The sequence below is a fragment of the Pinus tabuliformis genome, chromosome 8, assembly GCF_031772625.1.
Source record: "Pinus tabuliformis cultivar Carrire ecotype Pingquan chromosome 8, CPIR1, whole genome shotgun sequence".
NCBI classification, from domain to species: domain Eukaryota; kingdom Viridiplantae; phylum Streptophyta; class Pinopsida; order Pinales; family Pinaceae; genus Pinus; species Pinus tabuliformis.
Window position 1 is genome coordinate 814,938,409 of NC_142294.1, and position 12,243 is coordinate 814,950,651.

Below are 12,243 nucleotides of genomic sequence, written 5' to 3' on the forward strand. Positions count from 1 at the left end.
AAAGGAAGAGCCCAATTTGGGCCTCGGAGAATAGGTGCAATAGTCAACTTGTCTTTTAGAGTGTTCAAGGCCTCTTCATAGCTCTTTGACCATAAAAATTTGAAGTCTGTGGATAATAACCCAAATAAAGGAGAAGCTAACTTGCTGATCTAGTTGATCTAGCCAAATTGGTTTAGTGTTGAGATCATACACCCTAGTTCATCAAAACTAGTTTCGATGGGGAGATTCAACCACCATAGCTAGTCTAGAGGAGGAGCCATACATGCTTCTAATTAGTGCTCAACGTTGGAGATCATTATTCATCCAAGTGTGCCATTTTGTAGGAGTAATTACAGGTTCTAAATTTGAAGCATTGGCATGCAATTCTGTAACTAATATAAATAAAGAGTTGGCTGAGTTATTATTTGCAGCTCATTTGGATTCTCATAGTGCATTTTTTTATATGGAGGTTTACTATTTAATTTGCACATAACATATTTAACGAAATATCCCTATGTTGAAAACTTCTGTTATTTATATACAAGTGTTTGAATATTTGCTTGGAAGAAAAGTGTTTGTAGTAATGCCAAAAAGGGAATTTTGAGAGTTTTTGCAAGCTAAGTGGTATAATTATAAAGGGGACATTACAACTTAAGGGTACATGGAAGGTTGAATCCACATATAAGTTTTGCCTAATGTGGCACTATTCACTAGGTACCAATAAAAGTGTAATGATGTGCAACCATGTGATCCCACTTGTATTCTTTGCATGTATGCTTCCCAACCACAATTCTGCCCCTAAATGACATCACTATGTTTAAACATGCTAGAATATGTCTCTAGCCTAAACAAAAAATTCCCTAAAAATTGGGTGTGTGTTGGCACAAGAAAAGTGCTCTTATACCACTTGTGATGTACCTTGTTTTTTGAAACAGAGAAAATATAAAAATATTGATAGAAATGCACTTACAGAAAGTAAATAAAATATAACCAAAACAATAAAGCAACAACAACACACATACCTTTATAGATATTTTGAATAGGAAGCAATGTTCACTTGCTTTTTTAAGGGAGCAACCTCCAATTAAGCAAAACTCTAATACAATATTAATCACTTAGCATTCGATTACACAGCTTCTAGTACTATCAATAGTTTCTATCTACCTAAAACCTTAACCACATCATGAGCTTTCATTAATAAAGCCACAACAACTATTTTGTTGACCTTCTTTAATGTAGTCACCTTACATCTATTAATTACACACTAACTACCTAGTAGACCTCATTCCATAAATATGGCTACTATACATTACATAACAAGCTATTCCCTTAACTTGGGGAGTTAGGGTAGGACTGTTATAAATATTCTTGAGAAATCTAACATTTTCAAAGAGTTATGTATGATTCATCATCGTGATGCATTAATCACATAATTGGATTGCTCCTTTTCTCAAAATATAGTCATTAAGGTAAAACAACAACAACAACAACAACAACAACTACTACTACTACTACTAATAATAATAACAATAACAATAACAATCTAATTTTAAGGGCACTGCGAGACTAAACACCAAATTGGTATATGAGGCCCCCTTGTTTGTGGGATAAGGGACATGCCTCTGCGCGACTAAGGTCAACAAAGGTGTACATACTCTACCCTAGTTTGGATTTGAACTTATGACCTCATAAGAGAAAACACATGTTCTTAACCACTAAACCCACTGAAGCATAGATTTGGAGTAAGCTAACCTTTAGTAAAAAGATCCTATTTCTGGCCTCTTACGAGAAAGCACATGTTCTTAACTATTAAGCCCAAGCATATATTTGGAGCAATATAGCCTTTAGCAAAAGACCCTATTTATGACGACAATTAATAAGAATTCAAGAAAAACTTCAAACATCTACAACGTTTGATCATGATCCAAGTTCACTTTTACATTATAATTTATTATTATTAATAATATTATTATTAGAATATGACAACAATTTACCTATGTAAATTTTTTTATATTAGCCTAGCTATAAAATTTTATCTGAGTGATAAAATCCTTAAAAAATTAATTATCAATTTTTTCTACTAATAATAAAATATTTATAACCTGATTGTAAAATTTTCTCTCCATAATAAAATCCTATCCTTGCCTTGCAAATGAATATTTCTTTCACAAACCATCCAAAATCTTACCCTATAAAATCTCTATGTATTATTTATTTAAGTCATTTTTCCTTACTTTGAATACCTTTTTGAAAGATTATATAAACTTTGAATACCAACTATTGCATTTAATTAGACCTCTCCCTAACCAATTATTTATTATTTATAAGGTTTACAATCCCGTAAACATAAACTCCGTATAAGTCAACCTTTATGATCGAGGAAAACATAATCAAAATACTTAGTTGAAATGTATTAAATTGACCAATTTTCTTCATGGAGTAATCCCAAAGGGAATAAACCTTGATATGGAATATTATTATTTCGTCGGACGCTTCCCTACAGCAAATCGAGAATATTCAGATCAATGGCTCCATGAATAAACTACGAGAATATTCAGATCAATGGCTCCATGAATAAACTACAGAATTCAATCCTGTGACACCTCAGGTTGGACGCGACACAGGCACAGACCTGTACTAAAAGAGAGCTATCAAAATGATGAATGAGAAAGCACACAAAGAAACACAGGAAATACACGAGAAAACACACCAAAAGCGTCACCGGGCAAAAACACACTTGTGCTTTTAGAAAAACGACGCAAGTTCAAAAGCGCGGACAATGGGCGGGAACATTTTGGAACCGTCTTCATCCCGCCAATGGATAGACATGATACCCATGTTATCCCATGGCATGCGTAAACATATATTAGGGGATTCATGGTCCCCATGTAATCCATGCGACTGGTATCATTTTAGTGTAAAAATCTCTTTGTATTTTCCCAATTTGGGGTCAAAGGAATAATCTCCCCAGCTTCCTTCCCGCCTCTTCGTTTATTCTCCCCATTCGCAGTTTGCATATGTGGGTTTATAACAGCGTTTCAGCTTCTTGACAGTCAATGGGCATTTGCATTTGATTGCAAGGTATAAGGGTTTAGGGCATTTTGTGTTGGTGGATTGATCTAGGGAGGTTGCAAACTTGCCCAAGTCTTGAGGGTCTGCAATTTGTTTGGTGAGCTGAGCTGAGGTTGTTCAAGGGATTGGATAAATATGAGCGCCGTCAATATTACAAATGTTACAGTGCTGGACAATCCTGCAGCGTTTCTGAATCCCTTCCAGTTTGAGATATCGTATGAGTGCCTCACCCCTCTCAAAGATGGTACTTTCTCTTACCCTAGTTATTTTGATTCCTTTCTTTATTTGATTTCTGTATCTACTTCTTTCCTGCTGTTAGTTTTGGGTATTATGGATTTACCATTCCTAGATTTTAGCTTTGGGCATTTCAGTTTGAATAAAGTGAGGATGGTGTAGAGGCCGTACTGTTGCTCTCTATCCATTCTATAATGTATATCGTCATTCCTCCTAGTGTGTTACTGGTGCAGAGGTTTGGCTGGTTTTCCCTGTATCAGGGACTGGGAATGGAACCCACGATCTGTGATTGATGATCTGAACAGATTGCTGCATGCCGTTTTCTTTATTTGTTGTATTGTACTTGGCAATTGGTTGTGGTTGTTTGGCTAGTAAAATTAGTGCATTATAACTAGTATCCTCATTATGTCTTCAGTGCTTGTTTTATATGCTAGGGTGGCTACGTAATGTGGTGCTTAGTTTCTATAAGACTATTGCCTGATGTAGCTGAAGGGTTTCAATTGGTTGCTGCCAATGCTCTTTGACATAAGGCAAGTTTTGTATCAGCAGGTGCCTGGCTTGATTCTCTTTGGTCAAGTGCTTTAGTTCATACCAGTGGGTTTACTCCAGGGATGCTGATCGCAGATGTGGGGAAGTGTCTATTGGGATGTTGGGGGAAATACCTAATTTGTATCTATAATTTTTTTTTGATCTAGTTTGTATGGAACAGTTAAATCCATTTGCCTGGTTATTTTGGGAAACATGCTTTTTTTTAGATGGTGGAAGTATATTAAGGACATGCCCTGAGGGGCTGCCATAGCAATCAGATTTCTTTTGGTTTAGGTGCTAGGTCTTGGGTTTCTATTGTATCAATGTTGCCCAGCACTTGCATCTGGTTTTGTCCCTTTGAAATTCATCCTATGTGGAGTGGGCAGATCACTGTGAGAACGGGACCCTGGTAAACAATTTAGCATTCTCTCAACCTTACTGGTGAATCACTACCCTATTGGCTAAAGCATTGTCTTTGTTTTATGTGTGCATTTGTTATTCAACTTCGATCCAGTGGAGATATATCTTCTCCTTGGTATTTGCGGCACTTGGCTATACCTAGGATCGGATTTCCAGTCAGTGCATAAAATTTAAATATTAGCACATAAATCTGGAAATGTGGCAATCTCTGATGTTTCCTTGTTTGATCTAGCCCTTGTAGGATTTTAATACAGCGGTGCAAGTAAGCAAACTGCAAAGTCCAACAGATGCTCTTAACATGCATGTTCTTTAAGCAATGTTAGTGCTAGACAATTTTAATTCCAACATTGCTTTTACTTTCCCAAACAGACAGGCCCATAGGCATACTAACCAGAAAGCTAAAGTGATACACCTAACATACATAACTGTCTTGGAATGTTAAATGTCTCAGCAGTCATGTCGGCTGCCTGCCCCCGAAATTCTATGTTTTGCCTTATAAACTGCTATTATCATTGAGGTTAGGGCTGTTTTGTGTCATTGTGGCCAGGATTGATGTGTCCTATTGTCAATAGTGGCAATGGACAGTGGACATCTGGCCAATAAATGTTTGAGCAAGTATTTATATCTGATTTGGAGAATTCTTGAGATAGCTAGACCTTTCTAGCAGCCAGCCTATATCTTCCAGTCCATGCTCATGCTATAATATTGTGAACCATAAGTAATGTTCATCGTGGAAAGATGATCCAACGTTTCAATTTGTGTGTGTAATGGCATTGTTTGTGTTAAAGGGGTTTTCTTGGTTCTGTAGCATAACCAATATTTGAGCTATGCAATTTTAGCAAAAGATGGAATCCCTGCAAGTATAGTTTTAAAAACTAAAATTTATTCAGTTCTAATTGTCATTTGTTTGGGATATCTGATCTCACTTCTGGATATTTTGTGGGCAGATTTGGAATGGAAGTTGACATATGTGGGATCTGCAGAAGATGAAAAGTATGATCAAGTTCTAGAAAGTGTACTTGTTGGTCCTGTTAATGTTGGCAACTATCGCTTTGTCTTTCAGGCATGTTTTTATGTTGTTATGAATTCAGTGCCATCTATAGCCTAGTTAATTTCCATGTGATTCCTTTTTGAGCTTTAGGGCTTGATTTTTGCTTTAGGCTTACTAAGGCTTGACCTGCTGCTGTCTTCCAAAACAGGCTGATCCTCCTGATCCATCCAAGATTCCTGATGAAGACATCATTGGGGTTACTGTGTTACTGCTGACTTGCTCTTACCAGGGGCAAGAATTCATTAGAGTTGGATATTATGTGAACAATGACTATGCTGATGAACAATTGCGAGAAGAACCTCCACCAACGGTGCAACTTGACAAGATTCAGAGGAACATTTTGGCTGACAAACCTCGGGTTACTAAGTTTCCAATTGCTTTTCATTCTACCCTAGATGAGCAATCTGTTCTTTCTCAGTTGGGGTCTCTACCTCCTAATGCTGGTATTATCCCCTCTGATGCCAGTCTTTTAAGTGTTGATAATAGTCTTTCTGCTTCTGATATGATGGATGAAGTGCTATTAGAGGGAATTACGACTTGATTTTGCAGGAGTATGTAACCCAACCTGAAGAATGGGAAAAATACCAACATTACATTATTTCAACCCTTACTCTGTATTTTGTTCCTCCCTATAGATATCTCGTGGTTGAAGTTCCATCTATGTTATACTTATTATGACTGGGACATTTTGAAGGATGCTAATTTTCAATTGTAACCTTCCGATGCTTATTGCATTGCCCATTGACTATTTGGCAAAGCCTGTCAATATAATGGCTTTTCAAGTTTACAAGGTCTATTGTAAACTTGCTACTACTGGTTCAGAGGTTTGTTTCTTTGAACTTCTAATAGACCCTACAGTTTTAGTGTATGCTTGTATATCGTCAGTGCTCACCCCTTGTCCTTTGTTCTGCCTCTGAAAAATAAAAAAATGTTGTCTACACATTCTTATTCAGCTTTTGTGGTTACGTATTTTGTTTATTTGAAAATGACTTATTTTGTTTGTCATCAAAGTTTTCCCGCCGGTCATTCTCCATCCATGGTTTGAAGTTGAAAATATTTCACGAGCAGAAGGGAGCATCATTAAAATGTTGATGATAAATGCAACCTGAAATATAGACACTATATTGTAAATATTAAATTCTCATTCATCATAATGTATTCCTTATTCCTTGTTGCAATGTATTTTTCTGATACATCCCATCTATGTTGACTTGAAGATCGAAGTTTTAAACCTGTAAACTAAGGTAAGGTTCATCATCGAGATAAAAAATCTTTCTTATTAATGTGTAAGCCATTTTGTATAATGTGTTCATAACTAATTAATTATAATCTACCATTTGACTTTGTTTTTGTTTAGTAGACATCATGGATGTTAATGATCAATGCAATCTGAAATATAGACACTTGCAAATATTAAATTTTCATTCATCATAACATATTCCTTCTTATTAATTAATGTGTAAGCCATTTGATATAATGGGTTCATAACTCATAATAATTTATCTTTTGACTTTGTTTTTTTCAATAATAGACAGACATTATGGTTGCATATAATGATAATATGTAAAGTTTAATCTTTGAGCTGAGAGGTTCATTTTATAGCCTAGTGTGTGTGAAGGTGTGTTTGTTTTCAACTTGGAGTTTACATGTGTCCTTATTAAAATAAAAATAAAATATTCTTTAAATAGATTCACTTATGTGAATATAAATTTCATTTATATTTATATATGGAAAAAATATTAAAAGAAAATATTTTAATGTGGTATATAATAAAATATCCAATGCAAGTTATAAAGAATTTTAATATGAATTAATATTATCTTAAACTTTAAAATATATAGGATTCAAGAATAAAATTTAAACAATGAAAAATTGCATTGTTTTTATAAACTATAAAATAAGTTTGTAGTTCAAGAAATTTGATCCCTCTTGGCTCATGTTAGATTTGTGTGTAAGATGGATCTATGTTAGTTAGTGTAGTTTACTTGATAAATTACATAAATATGTTATGTAAAATATTATAGGGTTTTTGGCTTGATCCCTTAATTAATTTGTGTTTACTTTAGGAATATGCGTAATATATCAAGTAGTGGATAGAATTGACCTTGTATGAAAGAGATTGCCTTGATTTTCAATTCCACACTAGTCACAAACATAACTAATAAGACCTTTTTGTGGAGTGCTATTATGTTTTTCCAATTTAATAAGACAATATTTATACTTGAGTGCTTTCCATTAAGATGGGGGATTTCACGATACTTGTTTTTTTCTTCTTTGGGCACTTTCCTTCATTTGAAGGATGTAATCAAGGCTAAGGTTAGGTCAGAATCTCCATAGCAATCAAATCATGAAAAACAAACATGTTGCAAAATGGGATTTGAAACTAGGTGAGGGAGGAAACAACTTTCCTCCCATTCATTTAAATTACACTTGATTAATAGTTCTCTATAACTTCTATAGCATAGTGGTATTTGAAGTTGGTGAATCAGTAAAACTTTTTATAATGTTGTGAAGGCAATAACAATCATGTTCTCAATAAGTATTTTCTAACATAAGATTTAGCATATTATGGTTTTGTATGGTTTTATTGTGCTACATTCTAGTGAGTGATTGGCATTCTAAATGGATTTCTTGTCTAAACATGATATAGATGAATTAAACTCAAAAGATTAAACATATGATAAACATATATTTTGATTTTAATGTTTTCTTGTGGGCATTTGGTTGCTCCCATCAATCAAGGTTTCATTTGGCTGCCTTCGATTATTTCACACCATTACATTTGAACTCAATTTGGGACACATCTATGGTATGAGAGTTCTATTTGCATACTTGATGGATGTTGTTTATTTCTTTCATAGCTATCACTTTTACTTTAGAGTTGGAATTGTGAGATTTTTTGTGATGTTGTGGAGAATCTTAAAGTGATCTAGTAGGTTGTGATGAAGACTTATTAGGTCTTGAATAAGTTGATCAATTATAACAATTACTATGCAAATACTTTGCCATCATTGATATGCTTAGGATCTTGGTGGGAATTAAGTTGAGGATCTTCCCTAAATGAAGACCTTTGTTCCATTGTTCCATTTGATGTTCTTGTACTAGCCTAATCTATTTACTCTTTTTGATTTGATTTTGAGAGTTTGTTTAATAGCTTGTTTTTTATAAGTTCTATGTCTTCTACAATATGTTTGTGGGTTTCTCTTATTTTGTATGGGTTAGGGAATAGTGATCTTGAGGGGGTTTTCCTTTGTTAATTTTATAACATACAAGTGTTATAATCTAGCCTTAACAAAGGCTTAGTAGGTACACAAGGGAGGGGAAATCAAAAGGTATGGTACTTGAAATATTGCTCTAATCCTTAGGCATGGTTATTCTCCCTTGATGAGCATAGAATGAGTAGTTGATTGATTGTAAAATTGAAGGCTTTACTTTATTAGAGTCATTTTGTGATTGAATGATGGTCCACCTTGGGTGATCATGTAACATATATATCATGTTTTGCAAATTATTTCCTTAAATTGAGAAATTGATCACCATTGTCCTTCATGGCAATCTTTGATAACTATTTTTATCAATGTGCCTTTTGCATATTTTTAATTTGCTTATATTTTGTTATTTTAAAGTGTGTTATTTGGGAATTTCTACATGGTGAATTAATAAATGACATCTCTTAGGAGAGTGCAAGGTTCAAATCTCCTTGATGTTAAAGTGGTTTGGTACATTAAAAGTGCATTTTGTAGATCATTTAAAAGAAGAATTACCCATCTATTCTCTTGAAGTGTTTTATTTGATTTCTAATTGGGTTTCTTTTGATAGCTATTACATTAAAAGATAGAACTATTGATAAATACTACATGAAAATATGTTTTATAAATGTAATGGTTTAAAATTCATAGAAGTCCATCACCTTAATATAATTCCATAGAAGAAAACTATTTGCTATATTACATAATGTTCTTTTTATTTCATTCTTTTCTAGTAACCAAGATTGTTCATGAGTAAATCGACTATTTAATGTTCTTGGATACTATCTAGCTTATTGTGGTATTTTGAATAATGACACATTATTTTAAAACTTGGCTTATTGCATTAATTGATATGATTCACATTTAAACTTTTGTTGAATTTTTCTATCAATAAATTGCTTAATATGTAATATAGAATGGGAAATATCATCTCAGTATTTCTACAAATTTTTTGAAAAAATGTTTTTATTAAAGTGTTGCATGAGAGAATAAATGAAAAATGTTTTTATTGAGTTATTGCATGATTCTTTTTTAACACACATAGTGCTCTCAAGTGCTTAGATTATAAGATTAAATAGGATGTCTACAAGGGAAAATCTCAGTAATAAAGATTTAACTCTGAAATTTTTAGTGGAAGAAATGTGACATGTCTTTGCACACTTTGAATGGGTTTGAAAGAAATGGGGCAAGGTAGTATTAAATAGTTGTGTTTCATGTAATGCCGCACATTTTGGCCTAAGTAACAAGAACATATTTACACTTATCTAAGTATTTCATTTGTGTAGTACTTGTTTGCACTCAATGAGATTGAGAGAAGACATTTGGACCTATTTGATATTATTTAGGTATTTGACAATATATGATTTTTGCTATTAAATGTTATAATGGTGATATTGATATGATTTCAATTTGGTCATGTTATCACCTCAAGAAACTCTCCTAGGTTGTATATCAGAGATGCTTGGGAACATTACAAACGCAACAAAATGTTGGATAAATGGTGGATGAATGAAAGAAATGTTGCATATTCAAGCCAAATAACTACTTCTATTGTGCTTGACCCCAGACATGGGTGAACACCCCCAGACTACAATGCTTTTAACCACCAATTACTCATAGCTTTGAATAAAATGTGATGATGGAGAAAACTGACCACATCGGCAGATGCACAGGACCCTGTGATGGTCGGCTGCAACCAGTTAAAAGGTTTGTAAATCTGTTTTCTAATACACAGACAGGATGACAACTCTCTGGCATTAAAACAACAGAAACTTGCATACAAATTCAATGAAACTAACTAGATTCTAACATAGAGGTGGGATGATAGCGCCTTTAATGCTAAACATCAGCAGCACATGAATAAATGCAAAACAGGCACAACCTGGAACAAGAAGAAGTGGACAGTGAGCAATTAACAACAAAAGAAACTTGCATTAGTTGAAAATGAAGACCAAACGTTGCAGGTATCACAGCAGTTACAATCTCCAAAAGTTGAACCTGACAGCAAAATCACACTCATCAATCTCATTACATTCTGTCTCTGGACATATATAGAGATTGGTTACAAAATTGCTCTGCTGAGTTATACGAGGAAGGATAATAATGAGCCAACTAACAAATTAATTTTTAGATATGGGGATCTGTTGAAATTTGGTTGTCTTTAATGGACAAATTGGCCTTTTCTGATGCTCTGCTGTTTTTCTCTAATTAGGTGGAATGAACAAAGGATGAAACCCATAACTGATAAATGATTTCACTGCTCGAGGCAGTCCTTTCTGTCCTTCGGCCTTGCTGCTCTTTATTGTAATTGCTGAAATATTATTGGGCTGGTACAAGGTAGTAGATCATTGCTTTCCATCGGGAGCTCCAGACAGTCGAATGAGTTAAAAAAACATGGCGGAAGCATGAGCAGAAGGTTAAAATAAATAATGGCTGTCGGATCATTCAAATCAACAGCACAAATTGGATTACAGAGGCCATCGGAAGACAATGGAATCAGATGAACGAGTGTGGGTCGTCGGATGATAAAATCAACGGTGGAGAACGTGTGGGAGGAACTATCGGGAGACATATGCACGGGAGCAATCAGGGCCGTCGGATTTGGACGCGCCAGATCTGACGGTGATCGCAAACGGAAGGCGCGCGAACATTAATGCGCAGGAGGACGTACAGGACGAGCGGTTTTCCCCGCACCGCCTATCGCAGGCGGGCGGTTTCTGTAACGCGAGGCGCGATCCAATAGAAATATAACACATGGCCCTCGAAAACCGCCGCCCCTGCAGGTTAACGGGCCCGCAGGTTGCGCGATCTGGGGGAGTTCCCACCGTCAGATCTGCGATGGACAGTGAAATGGCAAGGAAGGAGCGTGAAATTTAATGTGCGGGCTGGGGCGACGAGGACCATTAGATCATGGTGATTAACGGTGGAGATTTCAAAGCGACAGAGGGTTAATAATGGCGCGGGTTCATGATTTAAATGCCTGAGCTAAAGAAAAGGGTTATGCAGAGTTTAAACATGGTTTAAGCAAACATGGGTTTATACAGAGTTTAGGAAGAAAACAAAGATTAAGGGGTTACGAGGGAGAATAAGGAGAATGAAATGGAAGGAGAAATCTATTGCTGCGAACCTTTTGAAAGCACAACCAGCACAACCAAACCTGCTTTGACCCTCCACTGATTAAATTTGTAGCAGAGCGAACACTGGCTCCTTCTGGGGATGAGATCCTCCCTGTGGGGTCTCAAGAACCTGCAGATCAATGCCTTTGTACAAAAATAACTTTAAAAACTATGCCTAGTATCCATTGGGCATGGAGTCAAATTAAGCATATACTAAAAACTGAACAAGAAACTGCTTACAATCATTAAAGCCTGAAAACTTCAAAACTTCAAAAACTGCCCATTAGCTGGGCCACCAAAATTGTCGCTTGTCATCCGGTTCATCATAGATCAGCAAGACAGGATATATTTGATCCTCCACCTCAAACAGTTTAGGACATTTGAGCTTGATAGGCAGATATGGATCAAATTTCATTTCCCTTTTGTGTATTTTTCTCCTTGGATGCTCTTTACAGGGGCCTTTGTACACCTGCTGAATAATCACTGTTGCTGTGTACCTGTTTTTGTCTTCTGTGGCTTGCACAATAAACATGAATGGTGTACCAATATGTTCATTTGTAGGGGACACATAAACCTTATCTGCTCCTGAATCTTT

At 35.3% G+C, this 12,243-nt stretch overlaps 1 protein-coding gene across 1 annotated transcript; it reads left to right on the forward strand.

Annotated features, from left to right (window-relative positions):
- The first annotated feature begins 2,809 nt into the window (after nt 1-2,809).
- On the forward strand, nt 2,810-6,224 carry LOC149238062 (putative histone chaperone ASF1A). The gene is made up of 3 exons (XM_089372905.1): nt 2,810-3,295; nt 5,181-5,296; nt 5,433-6,224. The coding sequence occupies exons 1-3, from the start codon at nt 3,187-3,189 to the stop codon at nt 5,823-5,825; spliced, it is 618 nt and encodes a 205-aa protein (XP_089229031.1). The 5' UTR covers nt 2,810-3,186; the 3' UTR covers nt 5,826-6,224.
- Nucleotides 6,225-12,243: the final 6,019 nt, after the last annotated feature.